At 40.6% G+C, this 20,210-nt stretch overlaps 1 protein-coding gene across 2 annotated transcripts; it reads left to right on the top strand.

Moving 5' to 3' along the window:
• The first annotated feature begins 383 nt into the window (after positions 1-383).
• letm1 (leucine zipper-EF-hand containing transmembrane protein 1) lies at positions 384-19,982 on the top strand. Of its 2 annotated transcripts, none has more exons than XM_070842746.1 (14): positions 384-714; positions 5,722-5,779; positions 6,456-6,948; positions 10,544-10,687; positions 11,440-11,577; positions 12,005-12,208; positions 12,430-12,549; positions 12,864-12,995; positions 13,094-13,252; positions 13,881-13,979; positions 15,984-16,118; positions 16,327-16,520; positions 18,549-18,687; positions 19,779-19,982. In XM_070842746.1, exons 1-14 carry the CDS (start codon positions 636-638, stop codon positions 19,929-19,931), a joined length of 2,247 nt encoding a protein of 748 aa, XP_070698847.1. In that variant the 5' UTR covers positions 384-635; the 3' UTR covers positions 19,932-19,982. The 2 variants fall into 2 exon arrangements, with proteins under 2 accessions (XP_070698847.1, XP_070698846.1); XM_070842745.1 differs by having other exon boundaries at positions 18,531-18,687.
• The last annotated feature ends 228 nt before the right edge of the window (positions 19,983-20,210 follow it).

The raw sequence follows: 20,210 nt of genomic DNA, 5'->3' as shown, positions 1-20,210 counted from the left end.
ACAAAAATGTAAGTAATCAAATAAAAGCAGTGGAGTAAAAAGTACCATATTTTCCTCTGAGTTGTATTGGAGTAAAAGTACAAAGTGGATATACTCCAGTAGAGTACAAGTACCTCAAAATTATAGTACAGTACTTCAGTAAATGCACTTAGTTACTCTCCACCACATGTGTTGTCTACCATAAAGATTTACATTAGTTCCCTCCTTTACACTACATTATATTGCAAATTGCATTCAAAAATAACCTCATAACTTTCTGAAAATGAAATGTTCATGCTTACTCAACTCAGAAAACAAGGGGGCTTTTATTTTGTAAACGTACCGGAAGACGAGCTGATTTAATAAACACGCAACAGCGGTTTGACGTCACTTGGGAGCCTGGCCCGGCTAGCTGTCATCCGCAAAGGAGGGGAAGGACACGGCATGGAGCCACTTTTTCCGATGTACAGTCATATATGTGCGTCGTAGCTTTTTTGAAAAGCACACAGGGATTTCGGTATTTCTATGTACCAGGTTTGCGGGGTTCTTTCGCTTCGACGTCCTGAACAAACCGTGGCTAGCTTACCGGCTAGCTAGCTCGTAGCTAACTTACTGTAACTGTTAAAGGTAGCGAGTTGAGACAGAAAAGCCTCCGCATGGCGTTAATCCTGTTTACGAGGTCCCGGGCACCTTTGATGAAAACCTCCAGGTCTTTAAAGAACGAATTCAGAAAAGGTAAGTTTAAAAAAAAATGTTTGTTACTGACTAACTCGCTGCTTATTATGTTCATAAAAACCAAAGCTAACAATTAACTTATTAGCATCATATTAGCATCTAGAGGAGTCTTACCCCAAACAGGACCAGCCCATAGAGGTTGGTCCTGGTCTTATTTAAGGAGATGCTGGGTGACTCAAGGTGACAGCAGATAACTAAACATCACACCTAAAACCGCCCGTCATTCATTATTTTACGCTACAAATCAGTTATGGCGTTGCATCAGTGCTGTAAGTACATGTAAGGTTTGGTGTTACACCCTGTGAGATTGCTGGGGGGGTGATAGAGGCAGCGCACCTTCACTGATGGGGAATTCAATAAGGAGGAAAACATGATTTAGGATTCAGGTTATCTGAGGACAACATGGAGCCTGTTCTGGATGGAGAGCGCCCCCTCTTTCCACTGCAGGGAGAGAGGATGCTCGGTGTAATGGCAGACAGGTTCCCTTCTGTGTATTCAGCATCCACATGATATCCTCAGATGTGCTGTGAGGAAAACTGGGATTATAAACGAATAAGGCTGTGTTTGTTTCGGCTCTGTGGTTAACCCATGATGCCTTGTTTTGTTATTGTTGATGTTGAGACAAGGTTGTCAAATGATGAACCACATGAGCGGTGATGTTGCACTGGGGGAATTATGTACTTTTCCAAACAAATATTTGGCATATCATCATTTTTGGTTAATATAAAGCATATATCTCTCATTTTGAACATTTCTATGTCACGCACCATATTCAGAAAAACATTATTCTCGCAGACAGAGAAGTGGAGTCAAGTCAAATTTGATCTATACAGCCCAAAATCAAAAATGACCATTTGCCTTTGAGGACTTTACAATCTGTAGAGTGTCCGACACCCTCTGCTTATTGACCCTCCAACTGGATAAGTAAGTAAGTAAGTAAGTAGAGTTAAAATGTTTTTAAAGGAGAAAAAATGGAGGAAACCTCTGGAATTGATGCTTTCTACCAGATATGGCCACTGCCTCCTTTATAGTGCTCTCCAGTTATCCCACTCCAAAGTATTTCAGACATTTCCTGCTTTGTCTGACCAAAAGCTAAAATAAACAACAAGTAATTTTATCCATGAACGTTTTTTCAGTTTTTCAGAAAATTCACAGAATCCTAATATTACATATTCTATCATCAATGTCACTCACTCATAAGACTAATGTATTATATTCTATTATATTTAAGCACCACCTTAACCGTCTTGTTTCCCCAGGAAACAAGGAATATGCAAACTCATCCGTCCACTGACTAATCTTGAATCAGTCAAAGTGAGTGTGGCTCCAGACCAACACATTAATTCCATATCACCAACTGATTTTGATAAGCGTTGCATGCAAGCTGCTGTTTAACCAGCTCAGATGTTAAGGTGATATGTCTCCTAGCACCTTTCTTTTTTCTTTTTTTTTAAAAACCCAGCGTATAGGTGTATCCCAGCTGTCGGCGAATGATGCTGAATACATAAGAAGACAATGCTACAGACAGAAGAAATTCTATGGTTTAGTTGGTGCATTAAACCAGTGCTTATAAATAGATGAGAGGGTCATAAAGGGAATTTGTCTGTCTGCGCTGGACACACTCAGACTGTGGTCTTGGCTTTAGTCCCAGATTATCAGACAAATTGCGTTGCGTCCATTAGGAAAGGTCAGTGCCTGTTATAACTGCTCCTGAGACGTGCTGGGCTTACTTTTTCCCATTTTGTTTCCATGTGTGTGCTGACTTGAGTTCTATTACACACCTGTACTGTTACAGAAGGACACTACTTCTCACTCTGGTTGACATTATAAGCTCCTTATGAGTAAAATCATATGTTCCTTGTGGATATCCAACCCCTTAATAACAAGGGTACTCTGTGGAGTATCAGGATAAGTGAGGACTGTGCATCTGAATCCATGTAGTTATTGATAACTATCACTAAACGAGTCTTCAGCTTGAGCTCCACAGTAATCTATGACCACGAGCTGACCAATGGGCTTTATGTCCTGCTGTGACTCCTGAACATCGACCAGTGTACATGTTGGCAAACAAAGGCCGTAAAGATTGCAGCGTTATCTCACAGAAAGTCAATTAACTACAGGAGACACTCAAGTTTCAGTTGAGATATAACGTGATGACACCCATGCGTTGGTGCATGTGCACTGTTAGTTAGTGTTTTGCGAGGCAGCAACATATGGAGCATGTGGTGTAGTCATTTCACTCATTTCATGTGGTTTGTCCATCTGCAGCCGCTCTTGTTAAACCCCACTGACACACCGAGATGACTGAAAATGTTACTTTCGGTTGTCTCTGCAAACATTCGGTATGACTGAGATGGTTGTCCATGAGGAAATGACCTAGAAACGTCATGTTTTATGGGTTCTGCGTGAGGAGGTGCTTGACATTTGAGACCCACAAAAGCCACGTACTCAGAAAGCCAGGCATATCTGAATGAGTAGAAGAATATGAATGGATGAAGATGAATAGATGCAGCGCAGTAAACATTTTGGCCTTGGCCCTGGATTTAGAGCACAAGATTGTACTGTTTGGCTTGGCCGTGCTCTGGATCTGATGCAAAGAAACATCCGTGATGGGAGTTGTCCAGTCTGTAAACCAATTATCTTGCCCTACCAGCAGTCCAGCTCTTTAGCAGCAACCTATTTTTCACTCAGACTTATACATGTGAGCTCACACTGACGATAAAACACCAAATGGTTCATGTTGGATCCAATATTTTGTTAGATATTCAGGTATTAACTTGAAAACAGTCTTTATTTAACACTTATTACAGGAGCAGTCCTAAGAACCGTCTCAAGGCGTGTTTGGTGATATGCTGCTCACATGCTGCAAGAGGAAGTGTTATTAGATTGCAGCTTCAGTATTTAACAGCTGCGGGCCGTGGGTTTCACATGAGTTAGCTGTTGCAGGCAGGGCAGTTCATGACCTAGTCATGACCTTCCAAGGCCACACCCAGTTTTGTTCGAGTCAAGATCAAATCTAAAGGGGATCAAGACCAAATTCAGGCCATAACTATAGTAAACTAAGTCTACCCAGCTTTCAAGTCCCACTAATTCTAAAAATGTTAGTTAGATGCAGGTCCAGTAGGTTCAGTAACCATGCTGTGTGAAGTACAAAATACAAGTTGTTACTTTAACACCAATCATTATCTAGGTATTCTTGTGTTAAACATTTCCCAAATTTATGAAAACATTTAAATAAATAAACTCCGCAGCTCCACAGAGGCCTAAACTTTTGTTTTCTGGAACCGTTTTGACGTTTCTGCTTGAATGAGGTTTTGTGCAAGAGTGGTGATCTCTGTACTCTGCAGGTTTGTGGCTACAGAATACAGCAAATAACACTAATTTAACCTTTTGAAATCAATCCTCAGAATTATTATTTGTGTTCTCTGTACGTATGGACGTGTGGAATAAATTCTTGCAACGTTTTTTTGAAATATAATAACTTTATTTGTATAGCACCTTTCAAACACGTAATGCTTTACAACAAAGAAATTGCATGTACAAGTCCTTTATATGAAACTGGATTGGATTGAATACTTAAAATCATAATACAGAATGGAGGATAAATGTGTTATTTTGGCCTTTGTAAATTAAGTTTAGTAGAAATACCACATTGATGTTGGGCCATTTCATTTGGTGTCCATGTGTTGAAGTAGCACCTGAAATTCCATACAACCACAGCTTACCTGTATAGGTTTTATATATCTACAGTTTAAAGTGCCATACGTTTGCATACTGATTAAAGGATAACAGATTTTCTTGTTCCCATTGTGATTTAGGATGTAGAAATACTTTTACACTATTTCATCATTTGAAGACAAACATGTTGACAAGCCGAAGCCGAAGTGAAACTTGTGCACTGAACATATTATCAGTGTAATATAATGAGCAATAGCTGTAAAACAGGAACTACAGAATTATCGGTCTAATGTGACATATCTTGGACTGAAAGAGGCGTGAATGTGAGAACCACAGAGGAAACGCTGTAGTAGAGTGTAGCTCTGCCCTGGTGAATGATATATATAGGGTTCGGTAATCTACTGTATTTCCAGGGTTTTCTTTCTGTGCAACAGTTGCAGCCTGTTCAGCCACAAAGGTGACACTGTTCCAGTAAACTCTGTGTCCTCCTGGCTGCCAGCCACGGCCTGTCATGTTCAACCAGGCCTTGCTGGATTCACTCCAGCCGGCCATGTGAGAGCCAAAGGGAAGGCGTGGTTAGGCCATGTGCTCTGAGGTGATAGGCTGGAAGTGTCTCGCCACTCCGCCTTCTCTCTGCATGTACGTCACACCGACAGAGGCCTCTGGGGATTGGGAGCCCCTCTGTGGGCCTCACTGAGGGTGTGAATATCCCGGCCCCCAAGACAGATGAGTGTAAAGGCATTAACAGGGGAACGATGTGCTTCATGTGTTTGGCAGAGACCATTTAAAATAAAAAATAAAAATGAAAATATAAAAGAGGCAAAGATAATTGCTGCAGAACATTTAAAGTGGCAAATGCAGCCACAAGAGGAAATAATTAAATAGATAAACCAGTCTTTAAAGTACCTCTTTGTGCGTTTTGGATAACTGGATTCATCATTTGCGTGCTACCATGTGTTATCAGCATAGTCATAGTTAAGCCTGAGAAAACCTGTGAAAAAGCAGGTCCAAAATTAGAGCAGACCTTTGTTATATTCTTAGACCATTGTGAAAGACTTCAGGAGTGACTTTATATCGTGTGGTTGCGTAACCAGTGTGTTTGAGCTGGGTCAATACATTCATAAATACAGTTGCTTTAATGTATCCGATGAGCCTGCAGAGAGCTGCTGATGTGCAATCTGCTCATTTGCTCATCAACAACAGTCCATGAAACCCCTGACTAAGCTCTGTGTGTGTGTGTGTCCCTCTCTCCATTTAATGGCTCATTATCAGAGCACAGCTGCTCATGTTTTTGTTTTTTTGTGTGTTTTTTCTTCTTCTTCCTTTCAGGGAAACTACAAGATGGCGCCTGCTTCAACTGCACAGCTCTCAGACTCTCCAGTCAAAAGTAAGGCAATAAAATATGGAGCTAACACCATGACTGCAGTTCCTGAAACTATCTGAAAATGACTAAAAATAGTCTAGCATGCAGTATAATGTAGTATTTTGAAACTTAAATTCCGTGTCAGAGATCTTTAAAGTTTTGTGGTTTCTTGGATGCTGTTTTTGTTAGTAACAAACCCCCACTTAAGCGTTATTGAAGTTTTTGGAGCTCTGTGCCCACATCTTGCCTTAAATGTAACCTCTAAATCAGCTTTTATTTGTTTTTTTGCCCATTTTACTTGGTTCTGATTTGAGCCACTGTTCACACAACCACCTTTTCTGAAACGTCTATACTTCCAGTAAAAGATTTCACTCGATGAAACTGACAGACACACTTTCTTCATAATGTATTGGGCAATGTTTGGGTTTTTATATTTTGCAGTTTATCTTGTAGCCTTTGAGGGGCAAATTTAAAAATTGTATATATTTATTTTGCTAAAAATGTGTTTATTAATATTCTGGCTGCCAAATTGATTTTGAATCTCAATGTTTTCTGGAAAAATCTACACATAATGTGGTTTTTCTGACCAGCTCCGAAGATGACGTGCCAGTGTTTCATTTTTAAAACGGGGCCATTTCTTTGATCTGAGACTCAGCATGAACTTTAAATTCTGACGCTTTTCGTCCTGTTGTCTCCTTAGGCTTGAGTGTCTTCGACTGGGCAGTTTGTCCCAGGTCTCCTCCTGCAGTCCTTGCCTCCCCTTGTCAGATGGCTTCGTGGGGCCCAGCCAGGGCCTGGACTCACAGCGGCTCTACTGTGCGTTTGTGTTGGGGGCCTCCTCTTCGTCGCAACCTGCAATCACAACAGGGACCCAGTGGACATTAGCGCGACCACGGGACGTCCGCGGCGTAAGGTGGATACACACCTCGAGGAGGAGATGGGACGACTCCAAGGTGGAGAAGTCACTGCGCTCGTTAAAGGACAAGAAGAAGAAGCTGGAGGAAGGAGGGCCGGTGTACAGCCCAACGCTGGATGCAGAACCTGTGAGAACGGCGCTCCGACAGCGGGTTATAGATGAAATCAAGCACTACTACCACGGCTTCAGGCTGCTGTGGATTGATACCACCATTGCTGGGCGAATGCTGTGGACGGTGCTGAATGGACACCCCCTGTCCCGCCGCGAGAGGAGACAGGTGAGGTCTGAGGGAGGGAATTAAAGTTATGCTGTAGTTTTCTGTGGAGAACAAATCTGTCATCAGATGATGTTTTTATTACATTTACCTAGGGTCACACTTTGCCTCTAGTGCACTCAGGTGCAGTGACTGTCAGGCCTCACATTCACAACAGATGGATTGTGAGCAGCTCTGTTAGAGTAGTGGGCTTTCAGTTCTTGCTGTTTTAAAGTTCTCGCTGATTAAATGCTGTTTAATCATGATGCCAGACAAGGATCGCTCTACTCGGAGGAGCGGACACTGTCAAAGGTGCTAACCTAGGCACAACGAATAATTGCTGGCTAAAAATGGGAAGCCTGATTTGTCCACCTTGGTCTGAAACTAAGGATCCATTTTTGTCTCGGTTACCATTATTTGGTTACCATGTGGAAATGGACAGCTTGACAGGTGTAGCAACAGGAACTAAGGGTGGGCGGGGCTTAGCTACCTTAGATTACTGTGAGCATCTCTCATAGTTTAATGTTTACAGCGGCCATTGTTGCACGCTCCCTCTCCCCCCATGTCTTGTGTCCTTCTCCACTGTCACTGTCTAAGAATCCTCAAATTACTGCAAAATCTTGACCATGTCCAGCAAACATATGTATGCATATACAGATTATGTATGTTAAAGTCTGACAGCCCAGACGTCTTGTTCTTTAATATTTAATCCACAGCTTCTCAAACCTAATGGGATCAATTATAGAAATTGGCTTCATGCTGAGAGTTTACTCACCAGGCGCTGAGCAGATTGTACTGCATGATTAAAGCTCTTAAGGAATAAGCTTTACGTGTTGCCTCTTTGATTAGATAACGTTAGCTTCACTCATTGTTTAAACTTGGCCAAAGTTTCTAATGTTTCAGTCGTTGTGAAGAATCCCGATTTCTTACTTTAGTTACTTCTAGTGATGCTATGTGATAAAATATCTTGTTAACACCTGATGAAATAGCACTTGGCTAAACATGTGAGTACAGTTATTACATCATAAGTTAATTAAGATTTTACAACCTCTAATTAAAACCAAATACAGAATAAATACTGTTTAGTTTGAGTTGTTTTAGAATTTACAGGAAGCTATTGCAGAAACAGTAGTCCTCTTGAACACGTACTGAAGTAATAAGAGATGTATAAAGGCCAGACTCATGTCATATTCTGTGACACGAGCTCCCTCTTGTTGTCTGATAGCTGTTCTGATTGGCCGTCTGGATTGTGGCCCAGTGGCGGTGCCCACTGCAGTCATGTAATGCAGGTGCTGGCACACAGGTGTCATTTCAGGGCAGGTGAGCAGGCCAGCTCAGGCCACACTTACTGATACCATGTCCCGCAATAGAACAGGATAGCACAGACTTAGTGGCCATGATTGGCATGTTGTGAATGCTCCTCTTCAAGTGTTGCGTTATTACGGAGTTGGTTGTATATCTGCCAAAGATGTGGACAGAAAGACTTCTTGAAAATCCACAAGCATTTAAAGTATCAGAATCAGAATTACTTTAATAATCCCCAGTATAAAAAGTAGATAAAGTAAAGTATATAGATCTTATATAGATAAAGTAGATCCCACCTCAACCATCACACTTAACAGAATATCTTCAATTCTATATCTGATATAGCAAAGGTGTTTTAGCTAAGCTAGCTCCACATCTGTATGTTTATTTGGTTAAAATAAACTAGACTCTCATGACTGCAAATCGCGTGGTGGCAAAGAATTTCCCCTCGGTGCTGTTTGGGCAGCGTTATCCATCTTTACAACAAGAAAAATACAGGATGGGAGTGAATTATCTGCTCACGTGTGATTTCATTTTCAAGAGCAGCACAGGCAGGAATGTACAGGTGTTACACTTTAAGACACCAGTGCAGAGGCGTGTTTACACAAGTCACGCTGACATGTGATGACACTGAGACTGTTCATGCTTTACAACAGGATGGTGCAACAGCACAATAAAGAGCTGCAACTGTTTTCCATTCACTTTCTCCCTCGACAGTTGAGAAGATCATGATAAAAAGACACCGAGTTACAACACAAGCTAGGATCTAAAAATGCTATTAGTTAATGGGAAACTGACTCACAGCTTTCATGCTTGTCTTTATTACCCCTAGTCCGATTAACCCATTTGAATTCATTTATCTGACAAATGTAATAATGAAATTAGTCTCAGCTTCAGTCTTGTGCAGTGGTACATTGGCTCAATATCTTTAATATCTCTTAAGTTTTTCCAGTATCAGCATATATCACAATCTGGCAAATAATCAAACTTGTCAGACTGTAATTTATCACACCAGACAAAACTGTACCAAGGAGTTAAACAAAAGCTTCAAAAACTTGTTCTTGACGACAGTTTCATCATAATATTATACAAACAACACAGTCTCATCCAATCTTGATATGATTCCAGTGAACATGAAATGATAGATAATATGATTTAGTTATTGCCAAGTCTTACAGTCTACACATTCAGCATCTACCATGCTATGTGTAATTAAGCTAAAGGTGCAGAAATGCAGTGCTGCAGCTGCTGGTCAGTGCTGATGATGACCACAGTTTCTCCCCCCATTAAACCCAAACCACCAACCCATTTGCACCTTTTCAAATGCAGCTGACTCCCTCTGAGTGCATGTCCCGAGCCCATCTACACCCCATTCATCTAACCTGGACTGGCTTTGCCTCCTTAATCTCCCTCTTTCATATTCACTTACAATACTCAGGCCTTCGTTTAAGGCTACTTCTATTTTAATCTGTCACCCCCTCCTCCCTCCTTTGATGTGGAACTCTGGGAGATGATATACATGTCAATGGGCCTGTGGACAAAGGCCTTTTCACTCAGGCTGGCCTAAATCCTTCACCCTACTGCTCCACTGACATGCAGGTGGAAAGGGTGGAGAAAGAAGGACTCGTGTTTTGGCCTTCTCCCCTCTGGGCCGTTTCTGTAGATGGCTGGTTGGGATTGTGTCCTGAGACGGTCAGTAAGCCACAGTTGGACAGCTGTACAATGAGGTGGACCAGTGTTGCCCTGGTACTTCTATACTCTGAGGATTGTTCAGGTCTGGGCTGAACAAATGTGCTTCCTGTTGGCTCAAGAGGACAGTTTGTGAGCCTTGTGAGGCAGAATGTTCACTTTGGTCTACAGCTCCATGCAAATGGCGCACCGGTGAATTAGGAGGTTTCTGTTGCTCGGGGGATGTATGGGCACAGGGTTAAAAGTGCTGACTGTTGAAACTGTTATTAGAGGGAATGAGCAGAGTGATTGTACCAAGGGACAAAGGAAGATGAGGTAAACATTTTCATGGTTCCCTGTGGGCTTTTCCTCTCGCTGCTGCTCCCTGCTGGAGGCATGCACAAACTTCACCCTGGTGGAAATAAATGGTACTTGGAGGACCTACGTTTTCTGAAATCCATCTTTATTAATGAAGATTAAACCAAAATCAGACATTGGTGTTCGTGTGAATTAACTGCACAACAGCAGCAGTTTGTCTACACCAACTCTGGGCATTTAAAACACGCACACATTTCTTTATAAGCTTTTATTTTCCTCATTTTTAAAGAATCAACTCTGACTCCAGTTTTTCCAAATTCCTCAATAGTTTCTCAGAACATGTGCAGACGTCTTCAGACTTCTTCCCTTCCTGGTCTTCATCATCGTCCCCTTCATGGAGTTCCTGCTTCCCGTAGCTCTGAAGCTTTTCCCCAACATGCTGCCGTCCACCTTCGAGACTCAGTCAAAGAAGGTAACCGAAGCTCTGTGATACAGACACGACAGATAAGATTATTTAATGTAGTTTGTGAAAAAGTAGCTCAACTAAGGCTGCAACTATCAATTTTCTTTATCGATGAACCTGATGATTATTATTATCATTGTGTCAGCTCAACATGATTTATTCAAATGCATTTCATTTATTTAAATGTATTAATTCAACCCCCAACCCAAAGATATTCAGTTAACTATCATTTATGACAAAGGAAATTTACTGATTATCAAAATATTTGCCAGTTTCATTTGCTGTCAATTGGCTGATCGATAAATCTACTAATCGTTGCAGCTCTGATCAGTATGTTGTGGTTGTTTATCCTTCATGACATGAACTTTGACCAAGGATCCTGATGAGGTGATCTTGTCTCATCCTGACAAGCGTTAATCCTACTTACCGTCTGATCCTCAGCAAAACAAGATCTGTGACCTGTTTTCTATATTTTTTTATGTTTGGCAGTCTAATGTAATTATGCAATGTAAATCTGTTTTATTTTCCCATCATATATCTTTTTGTTTGTTTGTTTTTTCTTCACTGTTACTTGGTCCATTGTAGAATACAGTGAGCTGTTAGTATTGTTGCAGACTATACTAACTATACTATGATAACTTTATTTTTAACTTGATATACCTTGACAGCAGAATTCTCTACAAAATGTAATTTATTGAAGTGTCTTCTGAAGAATGGGCTGTTTTACACCACATTTAAATGTTGTAACGTGTCGTTTTTAGGAGGAGAGGTTGAAAATGGAGCTGAGAGTCAAACTGGAGATGGCTAAGTTCTTGCAGGACACCATCGAGGAGATCGCTCTGCGGAACAAAGCTGCCCAGGGCAATGTGACGGAGGAGTTCTCCACCTTCTTCCAGAAGGTCGGTGTCAGTGCTCACTGTGACTGAGCTTCATGAAATGAGGGGAAACAGGCTCAGTATTGCCTCCTGGTGGAGGAAACAATGAAGTGTCTCTAGTCTGTGTTTTTTGTATTGAGTAAAAATGGTTGAAAAATTGGGTCATAAATATTAAATTTGACGCTTCAGCATTTATTCCAATAACTTTACTGCAATAGGTTACTGTCATTGTTAACTTAAATGCTGTGAAGTTTAGTTTCAATATTTCCTGTAGGTAAATAAAACAAATGTAAGAATCTGTTGCAGTCTCACTTCATGAATTAGGTTTTTAAATATAGATTAAAGATATCTTTGCATGGAAATCTGTCTTACTGTAGCTTTCGGACACTTAAGTAGACGTCTGTCCTCGTCCAGAATGATTTAGAAATCATAACTTTTGTCATTTTTGCAGATTCGGGACTCTGGGGAACGTCCCAGTAATGAGCAGATCATGAAATTCTCCAAACTGTTTGAGGATGAGCTGACTCTGGACAACCTCACCCGTCCCCAGCTGGTGGCTCTCTGCCGTCTGCTGGAGCTCCAGTCCATCGGGACCAACAACTTCCTTCGCTTCCAGCTCATCATGAAGCTGAGGGCCATCCGTGCCGATGACAAGGTGTGAACTTCTGTGGAAATGTCTTTTTCTTTAAGATCTAGGAAACGATGTCTTGAAATGATCACATTTACCCTTATTACCCTATTATAGGAGTAATAGGTTTAACACTCTTGTAGGTGCAGTTCAACGTTCTCTTTAGATTTTATTCAAAATTTGTACATAATTAAAATGAAAGGTAGTTGATCATCAGGAGCCTCTCTGTGTGAACTCTGTTTGTCCAGCTGATAGCAGAGGAAGGCGTGGAGAGTCTGAACGTGAACGAGGTGCAGGCGGCCTGTCGAGTCAGAGGGATGAGATCCCTCGGAGTCACAGAAGACCGACTGAGAGAGCAACTCAGCCAGGTAACAACAGCAAACACTGAGGATGTTTTCAGGATTTAACTCTCCATCCATCCATGCTTCCTCCTGTTTTTCATTTTTTACACTTAAATCCTCAATCTAAAATGACACGGACATGGTTTGACTGGTTTTATGAAAGATAATATGAATATTTTTTATGTTCTTAAATGTTTTGCCATCGTTTCTCATTCATAGAGGTCATATATGCTCAAGTGACAAGGTTCTGCAAGTTTAAGGAGATTTTAAATGGTCTCACTGTTGTGTATGTTAGAGCACGTTTGTCATCACCTCTGCCATGTTGTACTCTGCTCTTTTAGTGGCTGGAGCTGCATCTGAACCAGCAGATCCCCACGTCCCTGCTGCTGCTGTCTCGAGCCATGTTCCTCCCCGACACCCTGTCCCCCGCCGACCAGCTGAAGACGACACTACAGACGCTCCCCGAGATGGTGGTATGTTAAATAGGCCAGAGCTGCAATGTAGTCATTCCTTAAAAAATAAAAGGAGATATTTTGGGGCTCTACTCTGCATCGTACTTTCTTCTCTCCAGGCCAAGGAGGCTCAGATGCTGGTGGCAGAGATGGAGCTCTCCAAAGTGGACAATAAGACCAAACTGGAGACCACGCTGCAGGAGGAGGCAGCCATACGCCAGGACAACAAGGACCGGGAGATGGAGAGGCTGGCCGACGCTGCAGAGAAGGCTGCCAAGGTAGCAGCTCTGAGCATTTCATTTTATTATTCAAGGAAATGTCTTAGTTCCTTTTGAAGCTTTGAAGTGTTTTTTGACAGACAACACATGATCGCAACCAGAATCCCAAGTACTAATAGGAAAATCAGAACTGTTGTCACTAAGTGCAATCTTGACACAGACAGATATAGAAGAACTTAACAGTCTGACCGTGTATTAGGAAATATTGGATAAAACAATGTCATGTTTGGATAATTTACGGTTTTTGATACCTGGGGATCGGGCTCCAACTAACAATTAGTATTTATCAATTAATCTGTCATTGATTTTGTTGATCAGTCAATTATTTGTTTGGTCTATAAAAGAGCTCAAGGTAACGCCTCCAAATCTTGTTTTGTTCAATCAACAGTCCAAAACCCAAAGACATGAGCTAAAACAGAGAATAACAGCAAATCCTCACATTTAGGGAGCAGGAACCAGATTTATTTAGTCATTTCTGCTTGAAAAGTAAATTGAACGATTATTTGATTTTCAAAATAGTTTAATTTTGTGTCGATCAACCATTCGATAATATGACTAATCAATGTCCATGTTATCCTACAGATCATTTTGTTTGCTTGATCAGTTTTCCCATCGCTTTCCTCTACAGGAGGGCGAGTTGGAGCTTGACGCAGAGCCAGCCAAAGCTGACAAGGCTGCTCGTTCAGAGATACTGAGGGATACAGCGCCCATCCTAGAAGGAATCAAGGTAATGTCTGTGAGATCACTAGATTTAAATAGAGTAAAATAATCTAATAAATACTGTTATGTGTCATATAAATGATATGATAACGTTTTCCTTATGGAGTTAAGAAGTCATTATCTGTTTAACTAACATACCAAATAACTCTTTAACAGTAATTTAAATCACAGAGGATTTTATTGTAACTCTTTCCTCAAACGCCTGACCCCTTAATGTTTCTTATCACTTATTTGTTGACTGATTATTACCCAGACTGTAATTTAATGTGTCACTCACATGTTAACGTGTTTTCATTGTATCACCTGTGCCTCCTGTGCCACACAGTTTGAGCAGTGGCAGACTTTCCTGCGCTACCAGGTTAGGTTTAACGAAGTCTCCTTCCAAATGACCCTCACATCCATACCAGTGTATCCCTGCACGCACACTATCTGGTCTCTCTCTGAGCGGACCCAGATGAGGGTTAAACAGCACTTGCACATGATTCTGGCATTTGTTTTAACTGCTTCAGACCGCCATTTGATCGTAGGTTCAGCAGGAGTGAGAACATAATCCAACTGACAAGGAATAACCGCTAAAAGCAAGGTTTCATGGGTGTGATGAGATGAATTCTGACATCCGCCCACAGAAGAAAACAAAGCAAGGGCAAACCACAAATGCTCATATTCAGCTTTGTGTGTTCTTAAATGGGATGAAAAGCAGACTTTTTGTGGCTAGAATCAGATATTTTGGACCGTTAAAGCCAAAAATATAAGCATCTAAGAATAAAACAAAGCACGGTAGTCATGTGAGCATTTCCTCGCTTATGAAAGAAGATTCCGCTCATCTGGTGCTCTGAACTGGTTAAAGAAATGCTAAATGTGATTTGCGAGTTCTGTTTGGCGCACATCTGTATGGACCGCTCCTCCTCTTTTCCTCGTGGATCCTTCCAGGCAGTGTCACTGTCTTAGTCGAACTTTTCCTCCCTTAACTAACAGCCTTTATAGTTCCACAGAGTTCTCCTCGTCAATATGTTGTGGGGTTATGGGAAGTTTCCCGGTGTCCTCTAGAGCTTCCCTCTTTTACCCATTTTGTGTGTTTGGGTTGTTTGTTTTTTTTTAAGTCAAACCCACATGTGGTACTATGTTAAGTGTATAGTGATGTACATCCATTTTGGAGGGTAAATGTGACCTCAAACAGATAGTTTGGATTATTTTAAGATGGGCTGTATGAGGTTTTTATCCATAGTTAGTATATCGGTCAGCACAGGGGCAGAGAGAAGTCCCTTCACAGACGCAAGGCAGGGTACTGCTGTGGACGGGAGTGTATTTTAGCCACCCAAAAAAAATCACTTTAAATGTACACTACATTCAGAACAGTTTCACCACTTCACGTTTTCTTTGCTTGCTTCAAAGCCACCAGACTCTATTGATTAAAAACAGTAATAAACATGGATAACTAGTATATTAGCAGAACATGGAGGAGTTTTCGGTGTCACCGTTACCTTGATCAATGATTTAACATGTTAGTTTGGATCTCAACTAATCATTAAAACACCAAACCCACACAGTAAAACAAGCAAACTAACCAATCGAGGCAGTGGTAGACTAGCAGCTACCATGTTGAGCAAGGAAAAATCTCAAAGCAAAGATAAAAACATCACAGTGTCAGAAAGGGCTTTGTGATGGCAATGTAAAGCGGTGAAACTATCCTAATTATGGAGTACACTAAAAGTGATAAACTTTTCTGCTGCCCCCGTCCACAGCAGTGCATTGCTTAGCGTCTGCTCCTCCAAACTGGGGAGTGCTGACCGCCATCAGCTCTAAGTAATACACCGACTATGAAGAAAAACCTGGTTTGACCCCACTTCAAATGATCCCAACTATCCCTTTAAATGGCTGTTTGTCACTCAGTATAAAGGACATGTTGTATGTTTTAAACAGACTTTTGTTGAAAGCCTTTTTTTATCCAAGTAGTGGATTTTATTTCTCACACTGGGGAGCACATGTCTTCATTCATGTGTTTGTCTTCCAGGGTGAGGAGATCACCAAAGAAGAGATTGACCTGTTGAGTGACGCATGCTCGAAGCTGAAGGAGCAGAAAAGGCTGTTGACTCTGGAGAAAGAAGAGCTGGAAGACCTGAAGGATGACGTCCAGGAATACAACGAGGTGCCTGTGTAGACTTGTAGTTACTGCAGACAGACAAGAATTAAGATTTATTGCCAGTCACATCAACGCTTTTATAGGTTTCAGGAGTATTTTGCCACATAATAGGGCTTTTGTAGTCTGGGATGTATAAAAACTGTTGTTCTCTATATGAAGGAGTGTTATTTAGCATTGTGTGTTTCATTTGTGTGTTTCATGTGTTGTTTTCCAGGATCTGGAAGAGATAAAGAAGGAGCTTTCTAAGACCGGCCAAGAAAAGGCGCTGGAGGAGTCAAAGGCGAGCCAGCGTCTGTCTAAGAGAGTAAACCGTATGATCGGTCGCATCGACAAGATCATTCTGGAGCTGGAGAAGGACAAGGTCATCCTGGACGGACAGATGGACAGCGGAACAACCCCACCTGTCGGGTAAGAGCTGAATGTGTTATTCAAGCCAATACACTGCTGTGTGTGGTGGTTATAGAATAGGAAATGGAGGGTCTCTCCTCAAGCTGCTGCTGCTCAGCCATTTGCTGAAGACGCAAACCTTCCAAAAAGAGGTCCAAATTATATTATATTATATTATATTATATTACATTACAACTGAAACAGCTGGACACTGTAGTTTTTAGCAAACATTATTCAAACAGGAGTAAGTAAGTAGATGTTTTTAAAGATAGTGCATAGCAATTTTTGGAATATAATTTTTTTTTTTTTTTTATTCTTTACCAAATTACAGCAATGTAGTAATGCCAGCAAGAAAGCTTTTTAACCTTTAGGAAACATGCTTTCTTTCTGAGCATCAAAGCAGACGATTAAAATCAACCTCATTTCTGTTGTTTTGCCTATTCTTTTTTTTTTTTTACCATAAAGACTGAAAGCAATGAGAAAACTGCCAGCCTGGCTCTGTTCAAATATTTAAAAAAAATACACCTACAAACCAACACGTAACAACTGCTGCTTATCTTCACATCGTGCTCTCTGTAAAAGAAAAGAAGCAGAGCATATACCCCAAAATGCTGGACTATTTCTTCAAGAAACAACCTCTGCACAATTTCACAGGCCGAAGTGTGCGTGTGTCTCTGTGTGTGTGTGTGTGTGTGTGTGTGTGTGTGTGTGTGTGTCTGTGTCTGTGTGTGTGTGTGTGTTAGTGTGTGTGTGTGTGTGTGTGTACTTGTACCACTATCATTGTGAGAACCAATTTTAAGTTTAGATGTTGAGAGTGAGGACATTTTTGGAAAGTAAGGACATTTTGCACAACTTTAAAGGGTTAACACTTGGTTTTAAGGTAAAGGTTAATATTAGGTTTAGGTTAAGGTTAGGATTAAAGGTTAGTGTTAGGTTTAGGATAAGGGTTAGGCATTTAGATGTGACAGTTTAGGTTGTGGTAAGGGGCTGTGAAATGCATTATGTCAGTGAAGGTCCTCACAAGTATAGAAGTACAAGGTTGTGTGTGTGTGTGTGTGTGTCAGTCAAGGACATGAAGCTTTTGAGGGTGAATGATGCAAAGACAACCTTTTGATGAGGAGGACTAGAGTCTGTATGAAGAGTGAGATGACCCTCATAGTTAAGTTGTGAGATCGTGGTGCATTTATCAGTTGCTTCAGATTTTAAGACATTATTTTATGTCCTGTTGTTTGTTTGTTTGTTTGTTTTTTAACAATCATTATCATCATCATCCTCATTGCTGTCATCTGCATCATCATTGCTCTCATTGTAAAATGGTGGTGGAGATAAATCAAAGAACAAAAGGTTTCCCAAACTAAAATCTATATATGTGTGTATGTATGTATATATATATATGTATATGTATATGTACACACACACACTCTGTGGAGTTATCAAGCTATGCCAGTAATTAATTTATAATTGTATGATTTTAAGACCAAATTCTAATTGATTTAAAATCTTACAGATTATTCTTTACTAAACATAGTGATTCCACGAGGTAAGCTGCACTGTGGTGAACCGCCATTTGCTTGCTTGCCGTGTTGCTAACATTGCGTCATGTTTGCCAACCGTCAGCTGCTGAAATTGTGCTGTAAACGATCAACCAGCTCCCATTTCTGTTCCCCACATCAACACCAAGTGCTGCCCACTGGTTTGCTGTGCACCCGATTTAACAAACAGGTCAAACTGGTTGATTTCAAAGATCTAACTCAAACGGCTGGATTTGATAAACAAACTGTATGTTTGATTTAATGCACTATTTTCATGAGAATGTAAAAAATGTGTTAAAATGGCTAAATTTATTATTTCAGATTCATCAGCTTTAAAAATAACTAATTTAAAACAATTTTAGCATGAATGAACTCACCATGAGCAGAAATTAAACTCTGATTGGTGTGATATGGGAACCTCGAATGCAGCATGCCAGCCGCAGACTTCTCCACCGCATTTTACGTGCCGTCAAGCCTTGTAACCGTTCCCTGTATGCAGTCTGTTCTACGCCTTCAGGGAGAACCTCATCAGCATCGACGAGCTGATCAACGTCATGCGGCAGATCCAGAACATTCCCGAGCACAAGCTGCAGAGCATCGCCGAGGCGCTCGACGACAACAAGGACGGCAAGATCGACATCGACGACGTCATCAAAGTACGTTCGCTGGAAATCAGGATGATGTTTTAAAGAGAAAATAGGGTGTTTGTGTTTGTTATGGATCAGGGCTACTGAACATTAGAAGCTGATTTCTTTATTTTTCTTATAAATAATACAACACAACTCATTTGGTTATTCATGTACAGAACGTATCGGCTATTGTTGCCAATGACTTTTCATAATTTACTCTATTTGGAGCCAAACTTCTGCTTCCTGTCAGAGGTACATTCAGTCCATGACACAAACGAAAGGGCTGAATCGTCACTAAAATTTAAAACCACTGTTTGGATCCTACTTTTGCTCTTCAATTTATTATCAGAGCTTTTAACATCTCTAAATGTTAAAGGTGTGTTTGTGCATTTCAGTAGTGGTTTTAAAGCATTGAAACAGACCTTTAGCTTCACTGATGACCTGTAATTACTGTCATAGGAGGAAAAAATGCAAATATTTCACTGAAAATACACAGTTTACTTTATATTTATATGGTCGAGAACGGTTGGGTGGACCTTTTTTGATTAATTAAATCAATAGACGGAAAATCACCAAACAGAAATATTTATTATTCTTCCAATAAAACATGAGCTGTGACATGTAGGTACAGGTAACCTAAGGATGCTACGGATTAACATTTGATGAATCATCAGTGTGTTCTTTACCTTATTTTTTATAATAGTAATCTCTTCTTAGCTAAAGTATTAAAGTCTTACTGGCCTGTTTAGATTTAGGCTGGTTTGAGTAAAAGATGCCTTTCTAAATGTTTTATAGACCCTGAAAACATGTTTGAATGAAAAAATTAGAGCAGTTTTGGTGACTTTACCCGAGTTAGTTCTGTATTTGTGTTTGTTTTAGGTTTCTACAATCTGAATTAAGCAATATTTGAATCACACCTTTTGGTTGCACACCCACACAGTTCGAAGATTAGCGGAGTTTTTGATTATTAAACAGCAGATAAATATTACCTGGATGTTTTTTTTTCCAAGCTTGACTTTAATTGCTGCTTATTGAAGAAGAACATGAACTTTTAGTGTTCGTAAGACTTGGAACCAGGATTTCAGGGGCTTTAATAAATTCCCTTTGCGTGATCGCAGGTGGTGGAGCTGATCGACAAGGAGGACATCGACATCTCCACCTCTCAGGTGTCTGACATCATGGTGATGTTGCAGAAGGAGGAGAAGCTGATGGAGAAAGAAAAGGCTAAAGAGAAGGCTGAAAAGGAACAGGCAGCCACACTCAACAGCTAACTCACTTTCCACACAGATACAGAAGACTTGTAAAAAAAAAAAAAAAAAAGACCACTAAGAAGTTTGTGACGGACACCCAGTCACAAACGCTCTGGAGAAGTTGAGAGAGAGTCACAAGGTAATGGCTGCCTTCTTAAAAAGACATTTCACCATAAATTGAGCACTAAAGATAGTTTAAAAATCAAAAAAGAAGGCTTATTGCCTTTGAAACGCACAAAATCAAAAAGAAACTTAAATTGCCATTATGGCAACCTCTTCTGGACTGATCATGTACTATAT

This window comes from Pempheris klunzingeri, chromosome 13 (genome assembly GCF_042242105.1).
Source record: "Pempheris klunzingeri isolate RE-2024b chromosome 13, fPemKlu1.hap1, whole genome shotgun sequence".
Classification (NCBI taxonomy): Eukaryota; Metazoa; Chordata; class Actinopteri; order Acropomatiformes; family Pempheridae; genus Pempheris; species Pempheris klunzingeri.
Note: the sequence above shows the minus strand (reverse complement) of the source record. Positions and strands in the feature narration are given on the sequence as shown.